The 21862-nt window shown below is 60.7% G+C and overlaps 1 protein-coding gene across 1 annotated transcript; it reads left to right on the top strand.

Annotated features, from left to right (window-relative positions):
- Nucleotides 1-4: 4 nt before the first annotated feature.
- TMPRSS13 (transmembrane protease, serine 13) lies at nucleotides 5-14432 on the top strand (the record flags this gene model as incomplete). Its single annotated transcript, XM_015562466.1, has 13 exons — nucleotides 5-125; nucleotides 440-544; nucleotides 2820-2858; nucleotides 2951-3073; nucleotides 3962-4091; nucleotides 5472-5564; nucleotides 6576-6619; nucleotides 7931-8093; nucleotides 8833-9005; nucleotides 11792-11890; nucleotides 12984-13126; nucleotides 13265-13417; nucleotides 14136-14432. Coding segments are annotated over 13 exons (1683 nt in total), but the record flags the coding sequence as incomplete, so codon positions are not given.
- Nucleotides 14433-21862: the final 7430 nt, after the last annotated feature.

The raw sequence follows: 21862 nt of genomic DNA, 5'->3' as shown, positions 1-21862 counted from the left end.
GGCCTCCACAGCATCCCCTCCAAGGAGAGTGCATCTGGTCAGAGCAACACCCGTGGGGGCCGCACCCATCCGGGCCCCTCCTGCCACATCAGCACCAGCCACCAGGGCCACCGGGGAGACCCCAGGTGAGGGGCCGGCTGCCGGAGGAGAAGGGGCCTGGGCTCGCCGCTCCTCCTCTGCACCCTGGATGGCCATGTGTGGGAGGAAGGGAACAGTCAGGGGCAGCAGGGGACTGGGCAGGGAGGGGTCAGAGGGAATCATTCATGCAAACCCGACAGCGAGCATTGGGGCAAGTGGGGAGGGGCTGGAAAGCAGATCCAGGGGAGTCACCGTGGAGGCTGCACAGGGGGGTCGGGTGCCCATCTCGAGGGCACGGGCTCCAGCCAGGCCCCACAGGGCAGGCCCCTCCCACCCTCACCTCCACTGCCGCCTGCCCTAGGTGCCCGCTCCCCCAAGTTCTCCTGGCATGAGGGCCAGAAGCGGCTGCCGCTCATCGGGTGCGTCCTCCTGCTCATCGTGCTGGTGGCTTCCCTCATCCTGCTCTGTGAGTGGACAGGCCGGGGAGCATGCGCCGTGGGAGGGGGGGCGGTGCTGTGGGGGGTGCACCATGGGGGCATGTGCCATGGTGGGGGTGCTGGGCACAGCAGGAACACGGAGGCCACCACTGCAAACGGCCTCGGACACGGTGCCCCAGGCCCCTCTGATGCCCGGTTATGAGTGTGGGGAGTCAGAGAAGCCTGGGCTTCCGGCCCTGTCCTCCCCTGAGCCGCGCCCTGGGCAGGTTGGTGCACCACTCAGAGCTCAGCTTCTGCATCTTCAAATGAGATGGAATTCATGCGTTCACTCATTCATTCATTCATTCATTCAACTTACTACGTGGCCAGGAAAGTCTCATAAAGAGTTCACAGGCGATGAGGAATCAGTGAGATATGGCACAAGGCCTGGCACAGCGTCCCACCGGGAAAAGCTGGTTATTACCAAACAAACATGAGCGCTCCGATTAGGGGAAGTCTCCGGGCGTTTCCCGTCACTGAGATAAGTGGTTCTGGGTTCAGGGGTTCCCCTCTTTGGAAATGACACTCAGGACGTGTCCCGGGCCCTCTGTCAGGGGGTCCGCTACAAACCCAGCACAGTGGGCCTGGGGGGGGGGCACCCTTCTCTCTGTGAGCAGCCCTTCCCTCTCCCTGTGCACCCTGCCACCTGCCTCATGTGCCTGGAGAGCCCCGTGTGTCGCGTGGGGGCGCCTGGCCAGGGTGAGAGCTGGAATGCAGGGAGGGCTGGGGGTGCTGTTCAGGGCCAGCAGTGGGGGGACGGGGGCAGGGCCGTTGGAGCGAGGGCCATGATGGGGGGCCGTGTGCTGGTTGGAACACGGCTTCGGTGCCATGCAGACCTGCCAAACCACGGGCCCTGCACCTGCCCAGCTGGTGACCCGGCAGGGCAGTACTTTCCTGAGCTTCACGCCCCACTGGCCCAACGAGGTGGAGGCATGGCTGTCACGGTGCCTGTAAGCCCGCCACGTGGGTCCACATGAACCTCGTCCAGGGCTCGGGGCTTGCTGCCCGCTCTCCCTTCTGTTCCCACAACAGGCACCTCCAGGGGATCCCCCGTCCACGGAGAGCCCTAGGACGAGCCTCCTGGCATAGCCCCCGCGTGCTCCCGTGGGCTCCCGCATGCCCGAGTCCTCTGGCCCGTATCCTGCCAGCTCCAGGGAGGGGTCACGACTAGAGCCCAGGCCTGACTCCCACCCAGAGCTTTCCCCACACGTGAAGGGGACCATGGCCCGTCCAGGGCACAGGCTGTGGGAGGGGAGTGGGGCATGGAGGAGAGGCACACCCTGCAGGTCAGGAGGGATTGGCATCTGAACCTGGAAGGAGCAGTCACACAGGTGACCTTCACCCCCGGGATCACACATATCACCTTCACCTGGGGTCACATAGGTGACCATTACCCTGCAGGTCACACAGGTGACCTTCACCCCTGGGATCACACAGATAACCTTCCCCTGGGGTCACATAGGTGACCTTCACCCTGGGGTCACACAGATAACCTTCACATGGGGGTCACACGGGTGACCTTTACCCTGGGGTCACACAGATGGCCTTTACCCTGGGGTCACATAGGTGACCTTCATCCTGGGGGTCACACAGGTGACCTTCACCCCAGAGTCACGGGTGACCTTCAGCCTGTGATCACAGGTGACCTTCACCCTGGGGGATGGAGAGAATGGTGGGGGCGGGGAAGTAGGGTCAGGGCCGGGACAGGCGGGTGAGAAGTCAGAGCCGGTTTCCCTGGCCTCCCAGGGCCAGTGTGTCCAGGCGGAGGGCTGACAGCTCTGGTGTGGAGTCAGGTTAGAGACAGGGAGTCAGTGTGAGGCGGAGATGGTTTGTGAAGCTTGTGCGTTTGGGCACCAGCATCTCCAGTTGCTCTCTGAGTGGGAAGATATTTAAAAGCACAGCTACAAGTCGTGGGGCAGGAACCGAGTGTAGGAGACAGGACATCCGGGAGCCCCTGAGGCCGAAGGCCCTCCGTGGAGCGCAGGCAGGTGCTTAGACATGTCTCTGCCTCACCCTGCAGAACAGAGGCCCGGAGGCTGAGGGGCTCAGAGGGGCTCTGGGGCTGGAGGAGTGGTGCCCTGGCCACCGCTCTGGCCGGCATGCAGGCAAGGGAGCTGGCGGGGCCATCCCCACGTCCACACCTCCCTCCCTCTCTCTTCTTCTCTCTCTCTGGGTGTCTGCTCAAGCCGGCCTGGTGCTGCCCTGCTTGCAGGAGCTTTCTGGCGCATTCTGGAACATTCCTGAGTAGCCTTTTTCTCCATACAGATGGGGGACGAGAGCCCCAGAGTTCGAGAGAGATTGCAGGTCGGTGTCTCAGAACCCCGGGCCTCGGGCTGCTCCGTGTCTCCTCGCCGTGGGGCTGGCGGTGACCGCGCTCTGTGCTTCATCTTTTCCAGTCTACTTCTGGAGGGGCCACACGAGGATCAAGTACAAGGAGGCGGCGGAGAGCTGCCCCCGGCACGCTGTGCGCTGCGACGGCGTGGCCGACTGCAAGCTGAAGAGTGACGAGCTGGGTTGCGGTGAGCAGGCTGGGTGTGCATGTGTGCACGTGAGTGTGCATGTGTGAGTGTGCATGTGTGCGCACGGTTGCACATGTGTGTGCGTGAGTGTGCATGTGTGTGCATGTGTGTGTGTGTGAGTGTGTGAGTGTGCACACTCCGGTGACTGCGCACTCGAATGGGAGGTGATGGACAGTGAATTGGAGGATTCGGGTTCTAGTCCCGGAGGCTTGTGTTTGAAACCTGGCCTGAGTGCTGTGTGACGCAGGCAAATCACTTACCTTCTCTGGGCGTTAGCCTATGTGCCCCTCCTCTTTGCCCAGCACATGACCTCTGACACCCCCTGTGGTTTCATGGAGGCGCGTTGTTACTGGCCGGCCTAGATGAGCGCAGAGGTGGTGCTGAGCTCCAGTTCTCAGCGGCTTTTGCAGGCTAACTGTGTGTGGCCCCGACGTGGACGGCTGTGAGGGCAGGGCCCCTCCACTCTTCCTGCACATTTACATGTGTCCTGCCCATGTCCGTGTCCATCTGTGACTGAGCCTGTCTAGTGAGGACACGGTCGGATCATAGATCACACCCCTCTTGTCACTCTCTTTTGGGCACGTCACTGCCTCTCGGGGTGACAGCTCCTGGCAGCACCTGCCCTTGTCCCAGTGATGGCCCAGGTCCTGCTGGATGGAGAGCCCTCTGCCCCACCCCAGCCCCTGCCCTGCCTCTGCCCTCACCGCATGTCAGGGGCTTCTAAGCACTGGCTGGTGCCCCTCACCTCCGGGGCCAAGCTCCCGGGCATTTCCCAGGCCTCAGCGAAGGGTCTCAGGACAGGTGCCTCTCAGAGCCTTACTCAGCTCATCCCCCCAAACGTGGCGCCTCCTGGGTGCTGAGGGCCCCTCTGCCCTTCTCGCCCTGCAGTGAGGTTTGACTGGGACAAGTCTCTGCTCAGAGTCTACTCGGGCTCCTCCCACCAGTGGGTCCCCGTCTGCAGCGACAGCTGGAACAGCTCCTACTCCGTGAAGGCCTGCCAGCAGCTGGGCTTTGAGAGGTAACCCTTCCCCCACACCCGGGGTCCTCCCGGCTTCAGGGATGACTCAGCTCTTTGCAAGGGCAGCTCAGGCGCCTTGCAGAGATCGCATGTTCAAATCACTCTTGGGGACCAGGGCTGAGGGCACTGGCTCGGGGCCCTGGGGCCGCACACGTCTGGGCCAGTGGTTTCCATGAGGCCAGCCCATAGCTCTGCAGTAGGAGCCACTCGTGCGGTTCCCTGCCCCTCATGCCCTTCCTCACAGTGAGAGGTCACTGCAGCCCCCTGAGGGCACAGGCACCTGGCAGGTCTAGGCTTCTCGCCTCTGGGACCTGGAAGCTCAGGCTGTGCAGCCCCTCAGTGGACTCTGCGCTGTGGCAGGGGTGGCCGGGCTTGAACTCACCAAACGGGAGTGAAGTGGGCAGGTGCGGCCAGGGAAAGGCATGGGAATCTCTGGCTGACGCCAGGAGGTGGAGGAGGGGCAGGGGGAGCTGTGACCTTCTGGGGTCCCAGTTTGCAGGCCACATGGTCACCTCCATGCTCCCTCTTGGTCTGTGTCTTGAAGTCAAGTAATGTTGGGGTCTGTCCATGTGTGCGAGGTTGTGGGGAGAAGAGCTTAGGACCTCACTGAGGGCTCTCTGTGGAAGAAGCTGCTAGAAAGCCAGGCTGGGGGACAAGGACTTAGACCCAGCTCTGTCCCTGCCTCCGGCTCAGCGTTCCCACCTGGGAAGGGGAGTCTGGGTGATCTTGTCAGGAGACCGTGGACATTTTTTAAAAATATATGTTTTTATGGGTTTCAGAGAGGAAGGGAGAGGGAGAGAGAAACATCCATGATGAGAGAGAATCATGGATCAGCTGCCTCCTGCACGCCCCCTAACTGGGGATCAAGCCCACAACCGGGCATATGCCCTTGACCACAGGACCCTCTATCCACTGTGCCACACCGGCCAGGGCTGATGAGAGTCTTTAGGTGCCGGGTCTGGGTCTGCAGGTCCAGGGAGGCGCCGCCGCCGCGGGTCCGCGGGTCACGGTGCGGGTGGAAAGGGCCAGGCCAGCGCGTCTCAGGTGAAGCGCAGGGTCCCCCACAGAGCCGGTTCCAACCCAGGACCAGATCCCTGGTCCAGGAGGGCTGGGGCAGGGCCTGAGGCTGCACTTCCTACAAGTTCCCAGGCGGGGCGAGGCTGCAGGGCTTGGCGGGAAACACACGGCGTGATCCCAACGGGGCCAACTACAGGGCTAGGAGGGCAGCGGGGGTTAGGTGGGTGGGGTCAGACCGTCTGGAGCCTGACAGCCCCTGCCCCCCACCCCTCCCTGTCAACAGGGCAGGCCAGGACCATCAGGGGGTGGAAGAGGACCCTGTTTCCGAGGGCTCACTCTCCCCTCTCCCCTCTCCCCTGGCAGTGCTTACCGGACAGGCGAGGTGGCCTACAGGGGCGTCACCAGCAGCGTCTCCATCTCCAAATACAACTCCACCCTCCAGGAAAGCCTCTACAGGTGAGGCGGCGGGCCAGCTGCCTGGCTGTGAGCAGGGGTGAGGGGGTCAGGGGCTGTGACGTCAGGGAGCCCCTCTCCCTGGGCCTCTCTGAGGTCCGGCCTCCGGGAGCCCATGTGGTGTCAGGAGCATCTCAGCACCGAACTCATTCACCCCCTGCCCCCCGACTCCTTGTGCAGAGAGCACCATGGGGTCAGGGGTGTCCCCAGAGTTTACCTGGTTGCCAGAGACACTTAGTAAGTTTGGGGGCCAGCAGTCAGCCAGCTGTTTGGAGTAAACCCTGCTGCAGGGTTTGGGGGGCGGGGGGAGCAGCAGTGGGGAAGTGCCAGGGGCCTGCGGTCAGGAGCAGGGGCCCACCCGGAGGGCATGGCCTCCCCCTGAACCTCCTCATCAGGTGTCAGCTTTGCACTGCAGCCCCACCCGGCCCCTCCCCACCGAGAGGGCGCCTGGGGACACTCCACCAGCTGGCGGTGTCTACCTCCGGAGAAGGGAGATGAGAGAAGAAGCAAGGCTCCCAGAGAAGGGGTGGGAGGGAGGGAAAGGAGCCGGCTGCTCCTGGTGCCTGCCTTGTGTCAGGCAGTGCCTGCTCTGTGCCAGGTGATCTGCAGGCACCTTTGCTGGCAGTGCCTGCTCTGTGCCAGGTGATCTGCAGGCACCTTTGCTGGTGAGCATCATGGGACCTGCCAGAGGAAGGTTAGGCTTCCTGCTCCGTTGTGGAAGAAGCTGGGACAACAGAGTCACCAGTTCAGAGGATGGGAATCTGGCCAATGTGTGCAACCACCACTGGAAAGGGGCGGGGGGGAGGGGGCAGCGAGAGGGGAGGGTTTGACTGAGCTGTTTCCATTCCTGGTGAGCTCACCGGAGGGGCCTCCCACCACGAAGGAGAAGGTCAGAATCTCCATGTTTTTGTGCAAAAGAAATGGGATAGGAGCTGAGCACGAGTCAACCAGGGGAGGCTTCTTGGAAGAGGTGGCTAACGTGTCCTTTTCCCACCTCTGTCTTTCCTCCTTCAGATCTGAATGCCCTTCCCAGCGGTACGTCTCTCTCCAGTGTTCCCGTAAGAAGATGCTCCTCCTCCTGACTGTGGCCTGTGGGGGTGGGAATCTGGGGCAGAGAGGTGGGGCCTCTCTGGGGACCATGGCTGGTCTGGGGTCTGCCAGGAAGAGGGGCTTAGCCAGCAGGCCTGCTTCAAGGCCAGGGTTCCTGGTGAAGAATATTAATATGACTACTAATGATAGTGGTTTGTGTAGCCATAGCCATCCCTGACCTCAGCCCAGCAGCTTTGCTCACCCAGAGAAGTGCTTCTGGACTCTGGGTTCTGGGTTCTGGGTTCTGGGCAGGGGCAGCGGCCTGGAGAGCAGGGCCGGCCCACTGACAGCCCCTCTAGCCACAGGCAGAAACCTGGATCTAGAGCCAGCACCCCTCGCGGTGTTATGTGCAAGGCGCTTGCTGTGTCTTTACAAGCGTGAGCCGGTTTGATTCCCCGGAGGCAGGCACTCTTACTGCCCCCTCACCGAAAAGAAGCGGAAGTGTTTACTTGCTTAAGGTCAGACCTCTGGTCGGGGAGGAGTTGACCTCTGACCGAGGGTCTGATCCCGAAGCCCAAGCTGGTCATTGGTCCCCGAGAGGACTGTGTTCTCAGCAATGGCCAGGTGGGGTTCTCCTCTGAGCAGGCCGGGCACGCGGTGCTAGGGACGGAGTGCCACCCAGACACTGGTTCCCACGCTGTCCCCCGAAAGAGGAAAGAGCCCAGCTGCCCAGACCCCAAGGCTGCCCGCCTTGTCCACGGTTTTGGGGGGATGACTCCCTCCGGGAGATGCCGGGAAATGTTCCCTGGGATGAAGGACCCCCACAGCATGAACTGACCCCCTGAGGAACCACGTGGGCACCATACCACCTGTGCATCGTGGGAAGTTTATGTCTCCGCTAGGTTTAGGGAGAGAATGGCGGTCCCAGCACAGCGCCTATTAACTGAGGGTCATAGGAGATTGATCTGCTTCTTGAGCTCCTGACAGCAGCCCCGAGATGTCCCGTGGCAACCCCGATGCCCGCCACCGTGCCCGGCACAGGCCCAGCATATCGGGCACTTATTGGGCATTTGTTGAAATTGAGGAAGAGTGAAGGGGGCAGAGGAAAGAGGGACCTGCCTGGGATCAAACTTCCTGCTGGGGGTCCCAGGAAGCTAGCCACCACGGGGGCTCCTGCCTTGGCAGGAAACACAGCCATATCAGACTAAGCGGGCAGAGTGGTGCCCACGGGCGGGTGGGTGCCCTCGGGACCAGGCTGCCCGAGCCTGCCCTGGGCCCAGGGAGCATGGCAGGGCTTGGAGAGAAGCAGCGCTCACGGGTCGTCTTCTCTGCTTCCCCAGACTGCGGACTGAGGGCCATGACGGGGCGCATCGTGGGAGGGGCACTGGCCCCCGAGAGCAAGTGGCCGTGGCAAGTCAGCCTGCACTATGGCACCACCCACATTTGCGGGGGCACGCTGATCGACGCCCAGTGGGTGCTCACGGCTGCCCACTGCTTCTTTGTGTAAGTGCCGAGGGGCAGGTGATGCGAGGCTGCGGGGTTCGGGGTCACCAGAAGGGCTGGTGTGAGGCCGCCCTCCCCTCTCCAGGGGCCCTTGGTCCTGGGCGTCTGTTCTGCATCCGGCCCAGCCTCAGGTGATGCTTTTGCTTGGTTGCCCCAGGGAGAGTGCGGAGACAGGGGGAGCCTGTCCTGAAGGCCAGGCGCTGGGCTCCTGGCGGCTGGTTCCTGGAACCAGAACTTACAGGAGAGGAGCTGGGGAATCCGGACACTGTCTGGGGAACTGAGGGCTGGGGGAGGGGCCGGAGTGGCAGCCAGGCGTGTCCATGAGCAGTGGGCAGGGAACAGCTGGAGAGCCGCCTTGGGCACCCTGCCCAGCAGTGAGTCCTCAGCGGCCACTCTGTCCTGCCTAGACCTCTGCTTCTACTGAGGACAGTAATACTGAGATGTGTACTGCCCCCGACTGGATCTTTGGGGCGTGCGGAGGAGACAGGGGGTGACTGCTCCCAGAGATCCTGCTCGGGCCCTCCCTTTCCGTTGGAGGGTGCAGGTGCAGGCTCGGGATGACTTGGGGGTGAGGGGCATTGCTTTGCAGCCCTGAGCTGAGACAGGCCGCCTCCGGAGGCCACGTCACCCGTCCTCCTGCCACCAAGCTGGGGCCCGCAGCGCAGCTCCTGTGGCACATGCCGCCCTGGGGGGGGCTGGCAGGCAGGTGACTGGTCTTGCTCCCCTGTGGCCCCTGCAGGACCCGGGAGAAGATCCTGGAGGGCTGGAAGGTATACGCCGGCACCAACAACCTGCAGCAGCTGCCCGAGGCGGCCTCCATCTCCCAGATCATCATCAATGGCAACTATTCTGACGAGCAGGACGACTACGACATTGCCCTCATGCGCCTCTCCAAGCCCCTGGCCCTGTCCGGTGCGTGAGTCAATGCCGGTCACACCGGTCGGGCTCATCGCAGCCCTCACCCTGGCCGCATCTGCTGACCCGTGGGGTGGACAGAGCTTCAGTGTGTGGAGTCGGGCGCAGAGGACACTTAAGGGGACATCGTTGTGTTACAATTAGGGAAACTGAGGCCCAGAGGGGGGAAAGGAGTTTGCCCAGATGGCACAGCTTACATGCAAGCTGGTGCCGGGCCAGGGCTTGGGTGCGATATCATAGGATCCCTAACAAACAGGTCGCATGTTTTCCCCGTTAGTCACGGAGCCTCGCGAGGGCCAGGCACTGGGAGGCGTGTGACAGCCGTGATCGCGCTGGCTCTGCACAGCCGGTCCTGCGGGCAGGTCTGTCGTCAGCGTAGTTTCCATGGAGGAGAGGGGGCTGTGGCGGCAGCCCCAGGACCGGCCGGTGGTCCAACCCCCTCCCCCCGCCCCCTGGCAATGCTCTTCCCACTCAGCTGCGGGCGCGGGGCTGGCCCTCGGGGACACCTGGGAGTCAGATGCTGACAACCAGTTGCCATGTGGTGGGGGCTAAGGACCAATGGGGCACACGAGGAAACGCCACTGAAGTTCTCAGGGGACCAAGGAGGGCGCCATGCACGAATGCACTCACTCAGTTGTTCACTTGCGACTACGGAGTGCCCGCTTCGGAGTGGGCTCCGGGGTGGCCAGTGCAAATGAAGCGGACAGCCAGGGGGCTGAAGGTGGGGTGCCGGGGGGGAGCCATGGGCCCAGTGTGGGCAGGCAGGACAGGGAGGCTCTCCGAGGAAGGCTGGCTCAGCGGGCCGGGCTGCCGGGGGCCTGGGCGGCTCTGGTCCGTCCGGCCGTGCCTGTGCTCTGGGCCCGTCACCCCCGGAGGCGGGTGGTGAGTCAGAGCTGTGAGTGAGCTCAGCAGGGTGGAGTGAGGAGGAGGGAACCTTGGTGGAGCCCAGCTGGCCGGCCTGACCCAGAACTACCCCCGCCTGAGCCACAGCCTCCTGTGGGCGAGACCTCTGCCCTCCTCCCACTCCTCCAGCCGTATCTGCGGTGCCCTGCCCTGCCCCGTACACACGGGAGAGGGGCAGCGAGTCTGCAGGGCCGGAGCAGGCCTTTCCGACCCCGTAAAGCCGTCTCCACTTCTGCAAGGCCCGGAGGACTCACAGCCCCGGGGGGCTGTCCTGGGGTCAGACCCGTCTCCTGACCCTTGGCCTAGAAACCAGAGCGGTCCCGTCGGCCACACGCAGGCCACGCACCTTGCGGTCACAGAGCGATCGGAGAAAACTCACGGAAACTCGCTGGGAAACTTAGTTTCCGTAAGATTAGTGGAATGTGTATAAGTTCCAGGTGTCCCAGACTCTGTTGCAAAAATAGGGGTAGTATATTTTAAGAGATGGTGTTTTGCATATTTTGTTAATAATTGATACTATCCCTTCACTTATTTCTTGTTTGTTTACTCTGAGGCAGACAGGTATGTTAGATGCCAATGTGCAAAGCCCAATTTATAAGTGAATTTCTTTAAAATATGTTTTTAGTGATTTCAGAGAGGAAAGGAGAGGGAGAGAGAGAGAGAAACATCAATGATGAGAATCATTGACTGGCTGCCTCCTGCTCACCTCACACTGGGGAGAGAGCCTGTAATCCAGGCATGTGCCTGACTGGGAATCGAACTGTGACCTCCTGGTTCATTGGTTGACGCTCAGCCACTGAGCCACGCCGGCCGGGCTATAGGAGAATTCATTCTCCCTCCCTCCTTCTCTCTCCTTCCTTCAAAGTTTGCTGAGCGTTTATATTCCCGGTGCCTGAAGCTGCAGTGAACAAGAGCAGCTGAGAGCACGCAGACGTGTATCCATGCACGTTGCCTTCTCGGGAGCGGGAGGGGGTGGTCAGTGCCCGCGGCCTGAGGAAGGGTGTCCTCAGAGGAGGCACGGAGTGACCCACAGCAGCCCCGCACCTGCTCATTGCCTCTGAGGCGGAGCGAGTGAGCAGCGGTGCCGTGGCCTGGCCTCGGAGGCACACCCTTCCTGCCGGGAGAGGCTGACTAACCCGGAGGGAGAGCCATGGGTCCCGGCCACCGGCCGCCGGCAGAGCCCCCAGACCGGGCTGAGCACTCCCCGAGACAGCGTGGCCATCACACTGGACGTAGCCTGCGATGGCTCCGTGTTCTGGGGGACAGGCAGGGAGAGACGGGCAGGAGAGCCATCCTCGGGGGTAGAGACCCGTCACCCGGGATCTTTTTGGTCCAAGGCATACACCTCTGCCCACATGGCACCCCCTGGCACCAGGATGCTTGGGGAACTCTGGTAGCACCCTGAGGACTGGGGGGTCAAGTAAAGTGATTGGCTCTAGGCGGTTTGGCTCAGCAGAAGGAGCGTCAGCCTGTGGAGCAAAGGGTCCCAGGTTCGATTCCGGTCAAGGGTATGTACCTCACTCACAGGCTTCTCTCTGACCCAGGCCCTGGTCTGGTGCATGCAGGAGGCAACCAATCAATGTGCTTCTCTCACATCGATATTTCTCTCTGTCTTTCCCTGTCTCGTCCACTCTCTCTAAAATCAATGGGGAAATATCCTCGGGTGAGGATTAAAAAAGAAAGGAAGAAAAAATAAAGTGATGGGTCAGTGCCATTCCCGGAAGACTCAGAACTGCTCTGGGGACCGGGAAAGGCTCCTGGGACATTAGTCCCTCATCATTCCACCTCCCCAACCCCTCACCCTCCCACCCTTCACCCCCCCACCCCCTCACCCCCCTCCGAGAGTTCGGTGCCTCCGCTGACGTGAGGTCCCCTTGCAGCTCACATCCACCCGGCCTGCCTCCCCATGCACGGACAGACCTTCAGCCTCAATGAGACCTGCTGGATCACGGGCTTTGGCAAGACCAGGGAGACAGATGGTGAGAGGCGGGGGTGCTAGGCTGTGTGCATGTGCACATGTGTGCCTGTGCGGGTGCCGTGTGTGTGTGTGTGTGTGTGTGTGTGTGTGTGCAGTGTGTGGGGTGACGGGCTGGGTAGGTAGGTAAGGGCCTAGCTAATGAGGGTTTGGGTCTCTGACCTCACGGGCCTCGGTGGGACTGTGTGACCTGTGTGTACGTCAAAGCAGTCATGTGACCGTGCCCTCTGGCTAAGACCACCGTGAAACTTCTAGAACCGCACAGGTGGGGCTCTGCTCCTGCCCGAGTGGGACACTCGCCACGGAGCCAGGGCGCCTCCCAGCAGGGGCGTCGGGAAGGACTCAGCACAGGGCCTGGGGCTTGGGTTTCAGGGGAGCTGTCTCTAGAGTGGATGCTGTCGGGGAGCAGGTCTGTGATCGGGTCCCTGAGTCATCTTGTCTGGGGCTGTGGCCACACGGGGTCTGCAGCTGCCATTGGCGAGGAAGCGGCGGCCGTCCCTCCGTGGGAGGGTGCTGGCTGGCGTGGCGGTTTGCATGGCAACCTGCCTGCTTGCGCCTGTGCCTGCCCAGGTTAGGAAGCGCCTATCGCGGCCCCGGAGCGGCCTGGTCTGATGCTGGCCCGGTAGGTTTGTTTCTAGGTGCAGGAGACCGCCCAGGCCTGTCCACCCGCCATGAGATGCAGGCCAGGCTCCCCTGGTCAGTGTGCCTGGCCTGGGAGCTGCTCATTCTGACCTCGGCTCCCGGGCTGACCAGCTGGGGGACTGGCCGTCCCTTCTGCAGCCTGGCCGTCTCCATCTGCAGATGGGCCAGCTCGTAGTTCCTGGAAGCAAAGGGAGGGCCCTGGGCGATGGCGCTTTGACACGGAAAAGCACCGTGCAGCATGCAGGGCAGACTGAGAGGCTGCGTGTCTGTGTCCATCTGTCTCTGTCATGTGTAGTGAGCTGTGTCTGGCCTGAGGGTGTGTGTGTGTGCACATGTCTGGGTGGCCAGCCCCGGGGATGGTGCCTTCCACACCGAGGGGCTGAGTTGGGGTCCTGGGCAGTTGGAAGGCCGGAAGCTGACATCTGACCCCCCCTGCCCCCCCGCACTCCCTGAAGAGAAGACTTCCCCCTTCCTGAGGGAGGTGCAGGTGGGCCTCATCGACTTCAGGAAGTGCAACGACTACCTGGTCTACGACAGCTACCTCACCCCCAGGATGCTGTGCGCGGGGGACCTGCGGGGCGGCCGCGACTCCTGCCAGGTGAGCTGCTCGGGGTGGGGCTCGGGCTCCGGGACCCAGGCTGTGGGGGAGGTGGAGGTGCTGATCAGAGGGGAATCGGGGCCCAGCTTCCTGCACAAGGCCTCTCCCCCGCTCTGCTGATGTGTGTGCTCCCCGCAGGGGGACAGCGGGGGGCCCCTGGTCTGCGAGCAGAACAGCCGCTGGTACCTGGCAGGGGTCACCAGCTGGGGGACGGGCTGCGGCCAGAGGAACAAGCCCGGCGTGTACACCAAAGTGACGGAGCTCCTGCCCTGGATATACAGCAAGATGGAGGTGAGGCGGCGGGGCACTTCCGGCGGTGCAGCGCCCACAGGGGCACCGGGAGAGGGCCCCTTCCCTGCTCTCAGCGGGCCCCTCACGTCCCCCTACCAGGGGGTCACAAAGCACAGAAGATGGGACAGGACAGGGGTCACACCCTGGGCCAGCCCCGCGAAAGGTGCCCTGCACTCTTCGTCCTTGAGTGGAGCAGGGTCCGAGGGTTCAGGGGGTGGGCCTGCGGGGGTGTGGCCAGTGCTGCTCCTCTCCCCGGGATGGGGGGGCACACTGTGCATCACATAGGCCATGGGGTCACAGACAGCTAGGGGACGGGGGAGGGGTCCACGGAGGAGGGAGGGCTCCCCTCCTGGAAGTGGGTCCCTGGCGGAATCGGGGTGTCAGGAAGTGGAGGTTCACCCCTCCAGCTGAGCCAGCCCTCCCTTCCCGGGCCAGTGTCTGAGCTGGAAGGCCGGTGCTCTGCCTGCTGAGCCCGCTGCTGGAGGCTGCGAGGCCGGCCACGCGGCACCTGGCTCAGGTCACCGGGCCCTTCTCCGCCGCTCCCTGCCTGCTGCTCAGCGGACATGCAATGTGCGTGTGTGTGTGTGTGTGCATGCGTGTGTGTGTGTGCTTGGGATTGTGTGCATGCATGTGTGCACGTGTGGGTTGTGCGTGCATGTGCTTGCTCTCCCAAGCTCTTCAGAAACCAGGAGGGCGGTCAGCTCTTCCCAAACCCCAGGCTGAACACCTGGAAACCACAGTGTGGCGCCTGGAGACACCCACAGGCATGTCCCGCGGAGGAGACGCCGGGAAGGGCCTGGAAGGTCACCTCGGGGATTGTCGCCCCTCTGACCTGGACTCGGAGACGGGCCCAGAACACGCAGCCGCCGGCAGCCCGGTGACACCAGCACGTCCGGGTGGTGATGGTCTCGTCGGAGCGCCCACGTCCCTGGCAGGAGGAGGCTCCGTTGGCATCGCCAGCATCTGCTCCCGCCGGCCCCCAGCGCTGTGTGTGGAGCTGCGATGGCCAGGCTGACCCGGTAGACGGCTCACTGATCATGTTTGGTCATGGCAGTTGCGTGTGGACTTGACTTTATTTTTATATTTAAGAAACAGAGTTGGATGTATTTTTAAAGATTCTCCCGAATGCCTGCAGATAGGAGAGCAAGCACCTTCACGCTCAGAGCTCCGAGGGCCCACGGGGCGAGCTGCTCCGGGGTTGGGCAGGTTCCTGGCCTCTGGGGCTGCAGGGCTGCGGGCTCCTGTGCCTCCTCAGGTGAACCTCGGGGAAGGGGGCAGACCAAGGGCAGAGAGAGCCACGCTGGCGCTCACCCAGGGCTCCGCCCAGGGCAGGAGGAATGGGCGCTGCTCCTCCTTGGGCCCTGGAGGCGGGGATGCCATCTGGGGACTTGGAAGTCTTTTCTCCGCTTTCTCCATTTCCATCTCTAGCTGTCTGAAACAACACTGACATGAACGTTGCCATGGAGAGGACGTGGACACTGCCCCCAGGGTCCCCCACCCCCACCCCGCAAAACACAGCCCTTCCGAATGCTCCCCTGCCATGCCCTGCCCTGCGAGCCCTCAGGGCACCTGCCTCTATGGCAGCCCCAGGCCTGGACCTTCCAGCCTCGCTCCCACTCCTCCCGTCCGGTTCTCCTTACCTGGCCTGGGCCTGTCTGGTGGTGTATGGCTCCCAGGGGCAGGGCCCAAGCAGATCGACCCACCCAGCCATGGCAGGCAGCCGCTTGGGGAGGTTGCCCTGGAAGAGCAGTGGAGTGGCAAGTGGCTGGGCAGCGTAGGTGGGCTGGCCACGTGCTACGAAGGCTGGGGTGGAGGGCGGGCAGCGTGACCTCCCCCAGCCCCCAGCAATGGCCGTCAGCAATAAAAGTTGTGTGAACACGTTGTCGCTGGATTGGTCCTGGTACTCGGGGTAGGAACTGGAGAAGGCCCACGCGGCCACGCAGACATCCGCAGTGTGGGCTCTGCGTGTTGGTGCCTCTGCTCTGGGTTCGGCTCCCTTCACCATCGCTTCTTTGTGGACTCGTGCACCAGCCGTGTCAGCCTGGCCTGGACCAGGTGCCCCTACCGGGCCCGGGGATGTGCAGACACGATGGCGGCCTCAGGTGCGCACAACTGTGACCGACACGGGGGCGGCTGTGGCCAAGTCTGGGCACCGCACGTGGAGCATGGGTGGAGCAGCCACAGCTGTACCCACAGAGGCCAAGGAAGGCCTCACAGAGGAGGCGAGGTTTGAGATGAGTCTCCAAGGGCAGGCGAGCAGACCGAGCGGATGGAGATGGGCAAGGACACTGTTCTGTCCTTCCTCTCCCGGGCTGGCCTCTTTCTCCGCCTCCGACTGTGCGGGCTCAGGGAGAGGCATATGCACAAGGAAGCCCCAGAGCTCACTCAGCCATTCCCACGAGAAATGGATGGGTGGCCCCTGGCCTCCTCTGAGAGATGTATTTCTTCTTGCTCTGCCCTTACTGCCCCCTGCGTTTACTATGCTGACCTCAACCATTGCGATCCCCCTGGTGGGTGCCAGCACCCCCAGGAGACCTCACGATACACACACAGCGTCCGGCCACCAGCAGGGAATTCTCCAGGCTGCCCCCCCCCGCCCCCCACCGCTGGCCTGGCCTGGTTTGCTTGCTTTGGTCTCTCGTTTTGATGCCAGGGGCCGTCCTCCCTCCAATTCTTTTTTTTTAAAATAAATAATTCATAAGATTCATAATAATATTTTTATTGATTTCAGGGGGAAAGGAAGAGGGAGAGATAGAAACATCAAAGATGAGAGAGAATCACTAATTGGCTGCCTCCTGCACGCCCCCCCAACTGGGGATTGAGCCCACAGCCCGAGCATGTGCCCTACCGGGAATTTGAACCCGACCTTCTGGTTTGTGGGTCGATGCTCAACCATTGAGCCACACCGGCTGGACAGAAAAGCCTGCAACCAAGGTATGTGCCCTTGACTGGAATCGAACCCAGGACCCTTCAGTCCACAGGCCAATGCTCTATCCACGGAGCCAAACTGGCCAGGGCTCCAGTTCTTTTTTGCTTCATCCAAACAAGAAGGTCTGAGGAGAGGGCAGATGCCAGGCCTGCTGTGTCGCCAGGAGGTGTAACACAGCTGCTGTAACGGATCTACCGTTTCCCACAATCTCAGTGGCTTAACCCAACCACAGTTTTCTTCTCAGCCGCCTACCCAGCAAGGAGGGTGTCTGCTCCGGGCAGGCTCTCCTCCGCGTGGTTTTCCAGGGACCCAGACTCTTCCCACCTCGTGACTATCGGCTGCTTCTGCGGGGGGAGAGAGGAAAGGAAGCTCACTACCTCCTAACACGGCTCAGGCGGGAGGCACAGCTCTCTCATCCGCATTTTATGGGGGTCGACCTCCCCAGGGCGCAGCCTAAGTGAAGCGGGCCAGTTCCACGCCAGAGCGAGCGCTCACTGGGGGACAGCCCGCTGTCTCTGGTCCTCCCAGAAGGGGCCTAAAGAAAAAACTCTGTAGACGGATCTGCAGGGTGGGGAGTGTTGAGGAATGTCTGGGTAGAGAGAAAGAAACACATTCCTTAGCCCCCGTCAATAGAGATGACAAAAATCAGGCAAGGGTGATGGGACTTCCCAGATTAGTTCAGAGTCTCCAGGGACGTGTGTGGTGTATGTATGTGTGTGTGCATGTGCGTGTGCGTGTGCGTGTGCGTGTGCGTGTGGTGTGCGTGTGTCTGTGTGGTGTGTGTGTGCATGTGGTGTGTGTGCGTGTGGTGTGTGTGTAGTGTGCGCGCACGCGCGTGCGTGTGCGTGCGGTGTGCGTGTGTCCGTGTGGTGTGCGTGTGTGTGTGCATGTGGTGTGTGGTGTGTGTGTGTGCGTGTGTGTGTGTGATGGTGGGAGAGGTGTTGCTGGTGATGCTGTCCTGTGGTCCCTGGTTCCAGGCACCTCCAGTTCCAGTCAAAGTCTCTGGCTCTGTCAACTGTTGACTGCTGCGTTTCCCGGGGAGGGGGGGGTGCGTGAGTGGGTTGGGGGGCAGACGATGGCTCTTCAGAAGGACAGCCAGTCACAGCCCAGCTGCCCATCAGCGGCCTCTGGGTCCGGTTAGATTCTGAGGCTGCTGTTTCCCTCATTGTGCAGACGATGCCCTGGTGCAGGTGGGAGGACACAGACGCAGGCGGGAGCTGCGGGAGCGACAGCGAAAGGGGAGTAGTCGCAGCCAGCACGCGCTGAGCGGCCGCTGTGCGCCAGACACAGAGCTGAACACCTGGTGTGTTACCGCCCGTAGCACGGAGCAGGCATGGCTATTATTGCATTCTATGCAGGAAGACACAAGGGGAACTGGAATAAATGTCTCCAGACCACTAAGTAGAGGCGTTGAACTTTGAATCCAGGCTGTCCCATTGGAAAAGCTGCTTTTCAAAACCAGGTGGAATCCAGCTCTGTGGCCTCATGGGTCTGCCTCCTGGCCGTGTGGGTTGCTCTATTCTCCGCTGGGCCTCTGCGGTGGGACGGGCCGGGGGCAACTCCCCAGGGAGGGCTGGCACACCCTCAGAGTGTCACATGGCCGAGGCTTGGACCAGGCAGTTTCCAGAACCTGGGACCAGTCATCACGCGCAGGAGGAGGCCCCCTGCACCTCCACCCTCACCCCAAGTGGGTGATTTCTGGAAGGCCCGCCCAGGCCATGACAAGCTGTCAGGCCAGCCACCTCCATGTCACCTTGACGTGGGTGAGTGGCTCTGAGAGGCACATGCCACTCGTTCCCTACCTCCTCCGCACGGCCCAGGCTTCCTGTTCCTGGTAATCTACCCCCCGCCCAGGCAGCAGGCTCCATCCTGGTCTTACCAAGGGCCTCCCTGAGCCCATGGGGGACCATGCTCTGCAGAGAGGCCCTGGACTTCCCGGGCAGGAGGCTTTATCAGATGAGTCCTCCCAGAGGGGAGGGCACGGCCTGGTCGTTGGTCTCCACAGCTCAGCTCCTGCCAGCAGGGCAGAAAGTGAGAATAGGAGGTGTCTTCTGGCCCAGCCCTGAGTCCCAGAATCCTCCACTTCTCACACAAGGAGAGCCCTGGGAATCTTCTTCATTAGTCTGTTTTGTTTTTTAAATGTATTTTTATTGATTTCAGAGAAGAAGGGGAGGGAGGGAGAGATAGAAACATAAATGAAAGAGAATCATTGACCAGCTGCCTCCTGCGTGCCACACACTGGGGACTGAGCCTGCACCTCAGGCATGTGCTCTGACCAGGAATTAACCATGACCTCCTGGTTCATAGGTTGATGCTCAACCACTGCGCCACGTGGCTGGGCTGGGAATCTCCTTTGAATAAGCCCTTCTAATTATACACGTTGTAGTGGAGAGAGCACTGGAATCAGAATGGAAGTATCTGGAGGTACGAATCCCAGATCCACCACTTACATAGCCGTGTGATCTGGGACAGGCCGACCTCTATTTCTCCGTCTGTGGAATGGGTGTGTCTGTCTCACATGTTGCAGGATTAAGTGGGAGATACAGGTAAACACTCAGGGCAGTTATTGGTGTAGTGTGACCTCTCAATAAATGTTGAACTTGCAGCAAGAGGGCCAGGCCCTTCCCCTCCAGGTCCCTTTACCGGACAAATAAGATAGGAGAGGGAAAATTGGATAAACCTTCAGGTCTCAGGACATTTGCCATTTCTCTGCATGAACTGCCCTCTTGGTCTTATTATAAAAACTAAAGGCCTGGTGCATGAAATTCATGCACAGGGGTGGGGGTGGGGGTGGTCCCCAGCCCGGCCTGCACCCTCTCCAATCTGGGACCCCTTGGGGGATGTCCGACTGTCTCTTGCAATCCAGGACTGTTGGCTACTAATCACTTGCCTGCCTGCCTGCCTGATCACCCCTAACTGCTCACCTGCTGGCCTGATTGCCCCTAATTGCTCCCCTGCTGGCCTGATCGCCCCTAACTGCTTCTGCCTTGCCCTGCACCTGGGACCCAGGATTCCCTCCTCCAGCTGGTCGCAGGCACCTAGGACCCGGGTTTCCTTCCCTCCCTCTGGCCGGCCGCAGGCACCCAGGGCCTGGGCTGGCTTAGCCCAGGACAGCTGCAGCCGCAGGGGACCGTGGGTGTGCGGCTTTGCCTGGGCCACAGCTGCAGGTGACTGGGACCACGGGGTGGGCTGCTTGTCCCTCTCCCAGCCCACAGCCTGGCTGGTCCCCATTCCTCTCTTGTGAGCTCATTTGTGCATGGGTGGTCCCCATTCCTTTCTCGCGAGCTCATTTGTGCCTGGGCGGCCCCCATTCCTCTCTCGCGAGCTCATTTGTGCCTGGCTGGTCTCCATTCCCCTCTCCCAGTTGAGTGTCTGAGCCATTACAGTGTTATGGCGTGAGGGTATGATGACCATTTGCCTAATAGCTCTTTATTGTACATCCTGGTACATAGTAGCTCTTAAATAAGTAGTAATTGTTTTTTATTGACATTACTACTAAGGTAAGAACATAAACAACACAGACAATTAAAAACGTACAAATTCCATCCTAAACACAGAGGGCTTATAGGTACCAAATATGAGATGAATTTTGTTAGGGAGAGTTTCTGAAAGGAAGTGTCAAGGTGGGTTTTGAAGCACCTACCTCCCTGGTGGTGGAAACAATCTGAGCGAGGATAAGGAGGTGAAATGGCTGGCTGAAAGCAGGTATCTGGGGTTTGTTTAGCTTCTATAATTACAACATTGTTGCTTCTGGAGCTCAGAGCTGGGCCGCGGCAAGCGGGAAACCTAGGCTCCCTCCATTACTGGAGCAAGCAAGCCTCATGTTCGCTTCAGCTGCGTGGCTGCCGGCTGCCATCTTGGTTGGCAGTTAATTTGCTGATTAGCCAATGGGAAGTGTAGTGGAGGTATGGTTAATTACCATGTTTGTCTATTATTAGATAGGATGGGCTGATCTTCCTGGAGGTGACATGGGCAGATGGACACCCCCTAGTGGTGGTTCCTCTAGCTTCACTGAGTGAAGTCACCCTGCTCTCTCCTCATCCGATGGACCAGAATGGCTACCTGCCCCTGGCCCTGCTCCAGTGGTGTCTGACTGATTAGCCAGTGGAGCCAGCATGCAGAGCCGTGAGGGGACACACATGCTCGTCCTCCACAGACCCCTCAATCAGTGGCCCTGCCCCATCACATCAGCGAACCACCATGTGGCCAAATCTGGTAGACACTTTGTAGTCCTCATCTTCAAGGCACTTTCTGCAGCATCTCACTGTGAGTGCTCCCTCCGTGGTAGCACTGCCATGGCTCCTCCCAGCTCCCCTCTGGAGCTCGGCTGGGCCTCCCGTCTCCCACAGGCTCCTACACCGAGCTCCGGGGAGACCCCTCGGGGCTCTCCTCAGGGTAAATGCTCACTGGGTGGCCTCATCCACCCCGGGGCTGCCAGCTGGCACCGGGGGACCCAGCAGGGATTTGCTCCAAGTCACTAGATTACAAGAAAAGTCACCTTTCTTTTTAAAAGCACATCAGCCCGCCAGCATGGCTCAGTGGTTGAGCATTGACCTATCAACGAGGTTCGATTCCTGGCCAGGGCACATGCCCGGGATGCAGGCTCAATACCCAGTGTGGGGCGTGCGGGAGGCAGCCATCAGTGATTTTTCTCTCATCATTGATGCTTCTATCTCTCCCTCCCTCTCCCTTCTTCTGTGAAATCAATAACAATATATATGAAAAATATATACATAAATAACTAAAAGCAGATGAAAGTCTGGTGAACGGCCGCAGCCGGGCCAGAAAACATCCCTCGCCTTGTTCTACCAGACACGCCGCCTGGGAGAGCCTGCCCTCTGCTCCCGGCTGGTGGCCTTCCCAGCAAAGGAGCGGCACACAAACCTGCTGTCCTCCGAAGCCCTGGCCTCAGGGGTCCCCCCTCCCGGTCAGGCTCAGCCTCTCTTCACCCCCAGAGCCCTTCTTCCGCAGGCGGCTCAGGCCCGTCTCCTATTCACATTGCACAGAGGCCTGGACATTCTCTTTTGGGTCAGAGCCGTTCTTTCCTCATGAGGTCACGAGAGGAAATCAAGAGGAGCCTAGCTCTCGGGAACTGTGTGCAGATGTCCATGTCCCCTACGTTTCCGTTGCTCTGGGTGGGTTGCTGGTCGTACGGCAATGGTATGTGTGACTTTATAAGAAACCGGCAGGCTGTTTTCAGAGGGATGTACCATTTTGCAATCCCACCAGCAACACAGGAGTTGCAGTTGCTCCACGTCCTCATCGGTAACTGGACTTGGCAGCATTTTTTATCGTAGCCGTTCCACGAGGTGAGCAGTGGCATCTCATTGTGCTACTAATCTGCACTTCTCTCATGAGTCGGTACTAGTCTTTGACAGACATGTGGCTTGTGAATATTTTCTCTCCACGTGGCTTGTCTTTTCATTCTCTTAATTTTGTCCTTACAAAGCACATTTTTTTACTTTGGTGCCTTCCAACTTAGCAATTTTCTCCCCCTTTTGGATTGTGCTAAGAAG

This window comes from Myotis davidii, unplaced genomic scaffold (genome assembly GCF_000327345.1).
Source record: "Myotis davidii unplaced genomic scaffold, ASM32734v1 scaffold97, whole genome shotgun sequence".
Lineage (NCBI taxonomy): Eukaryota > Metazoa > Chordata > Mammalia > Chiroptera > Vespertilionidae > Myotis > Myotis davidii.
The sequence above is the reverse complement of the archived record's forward strand: the minus strand, read 5'-3'. Positions and strand labels throughout refer to the sequence as shown.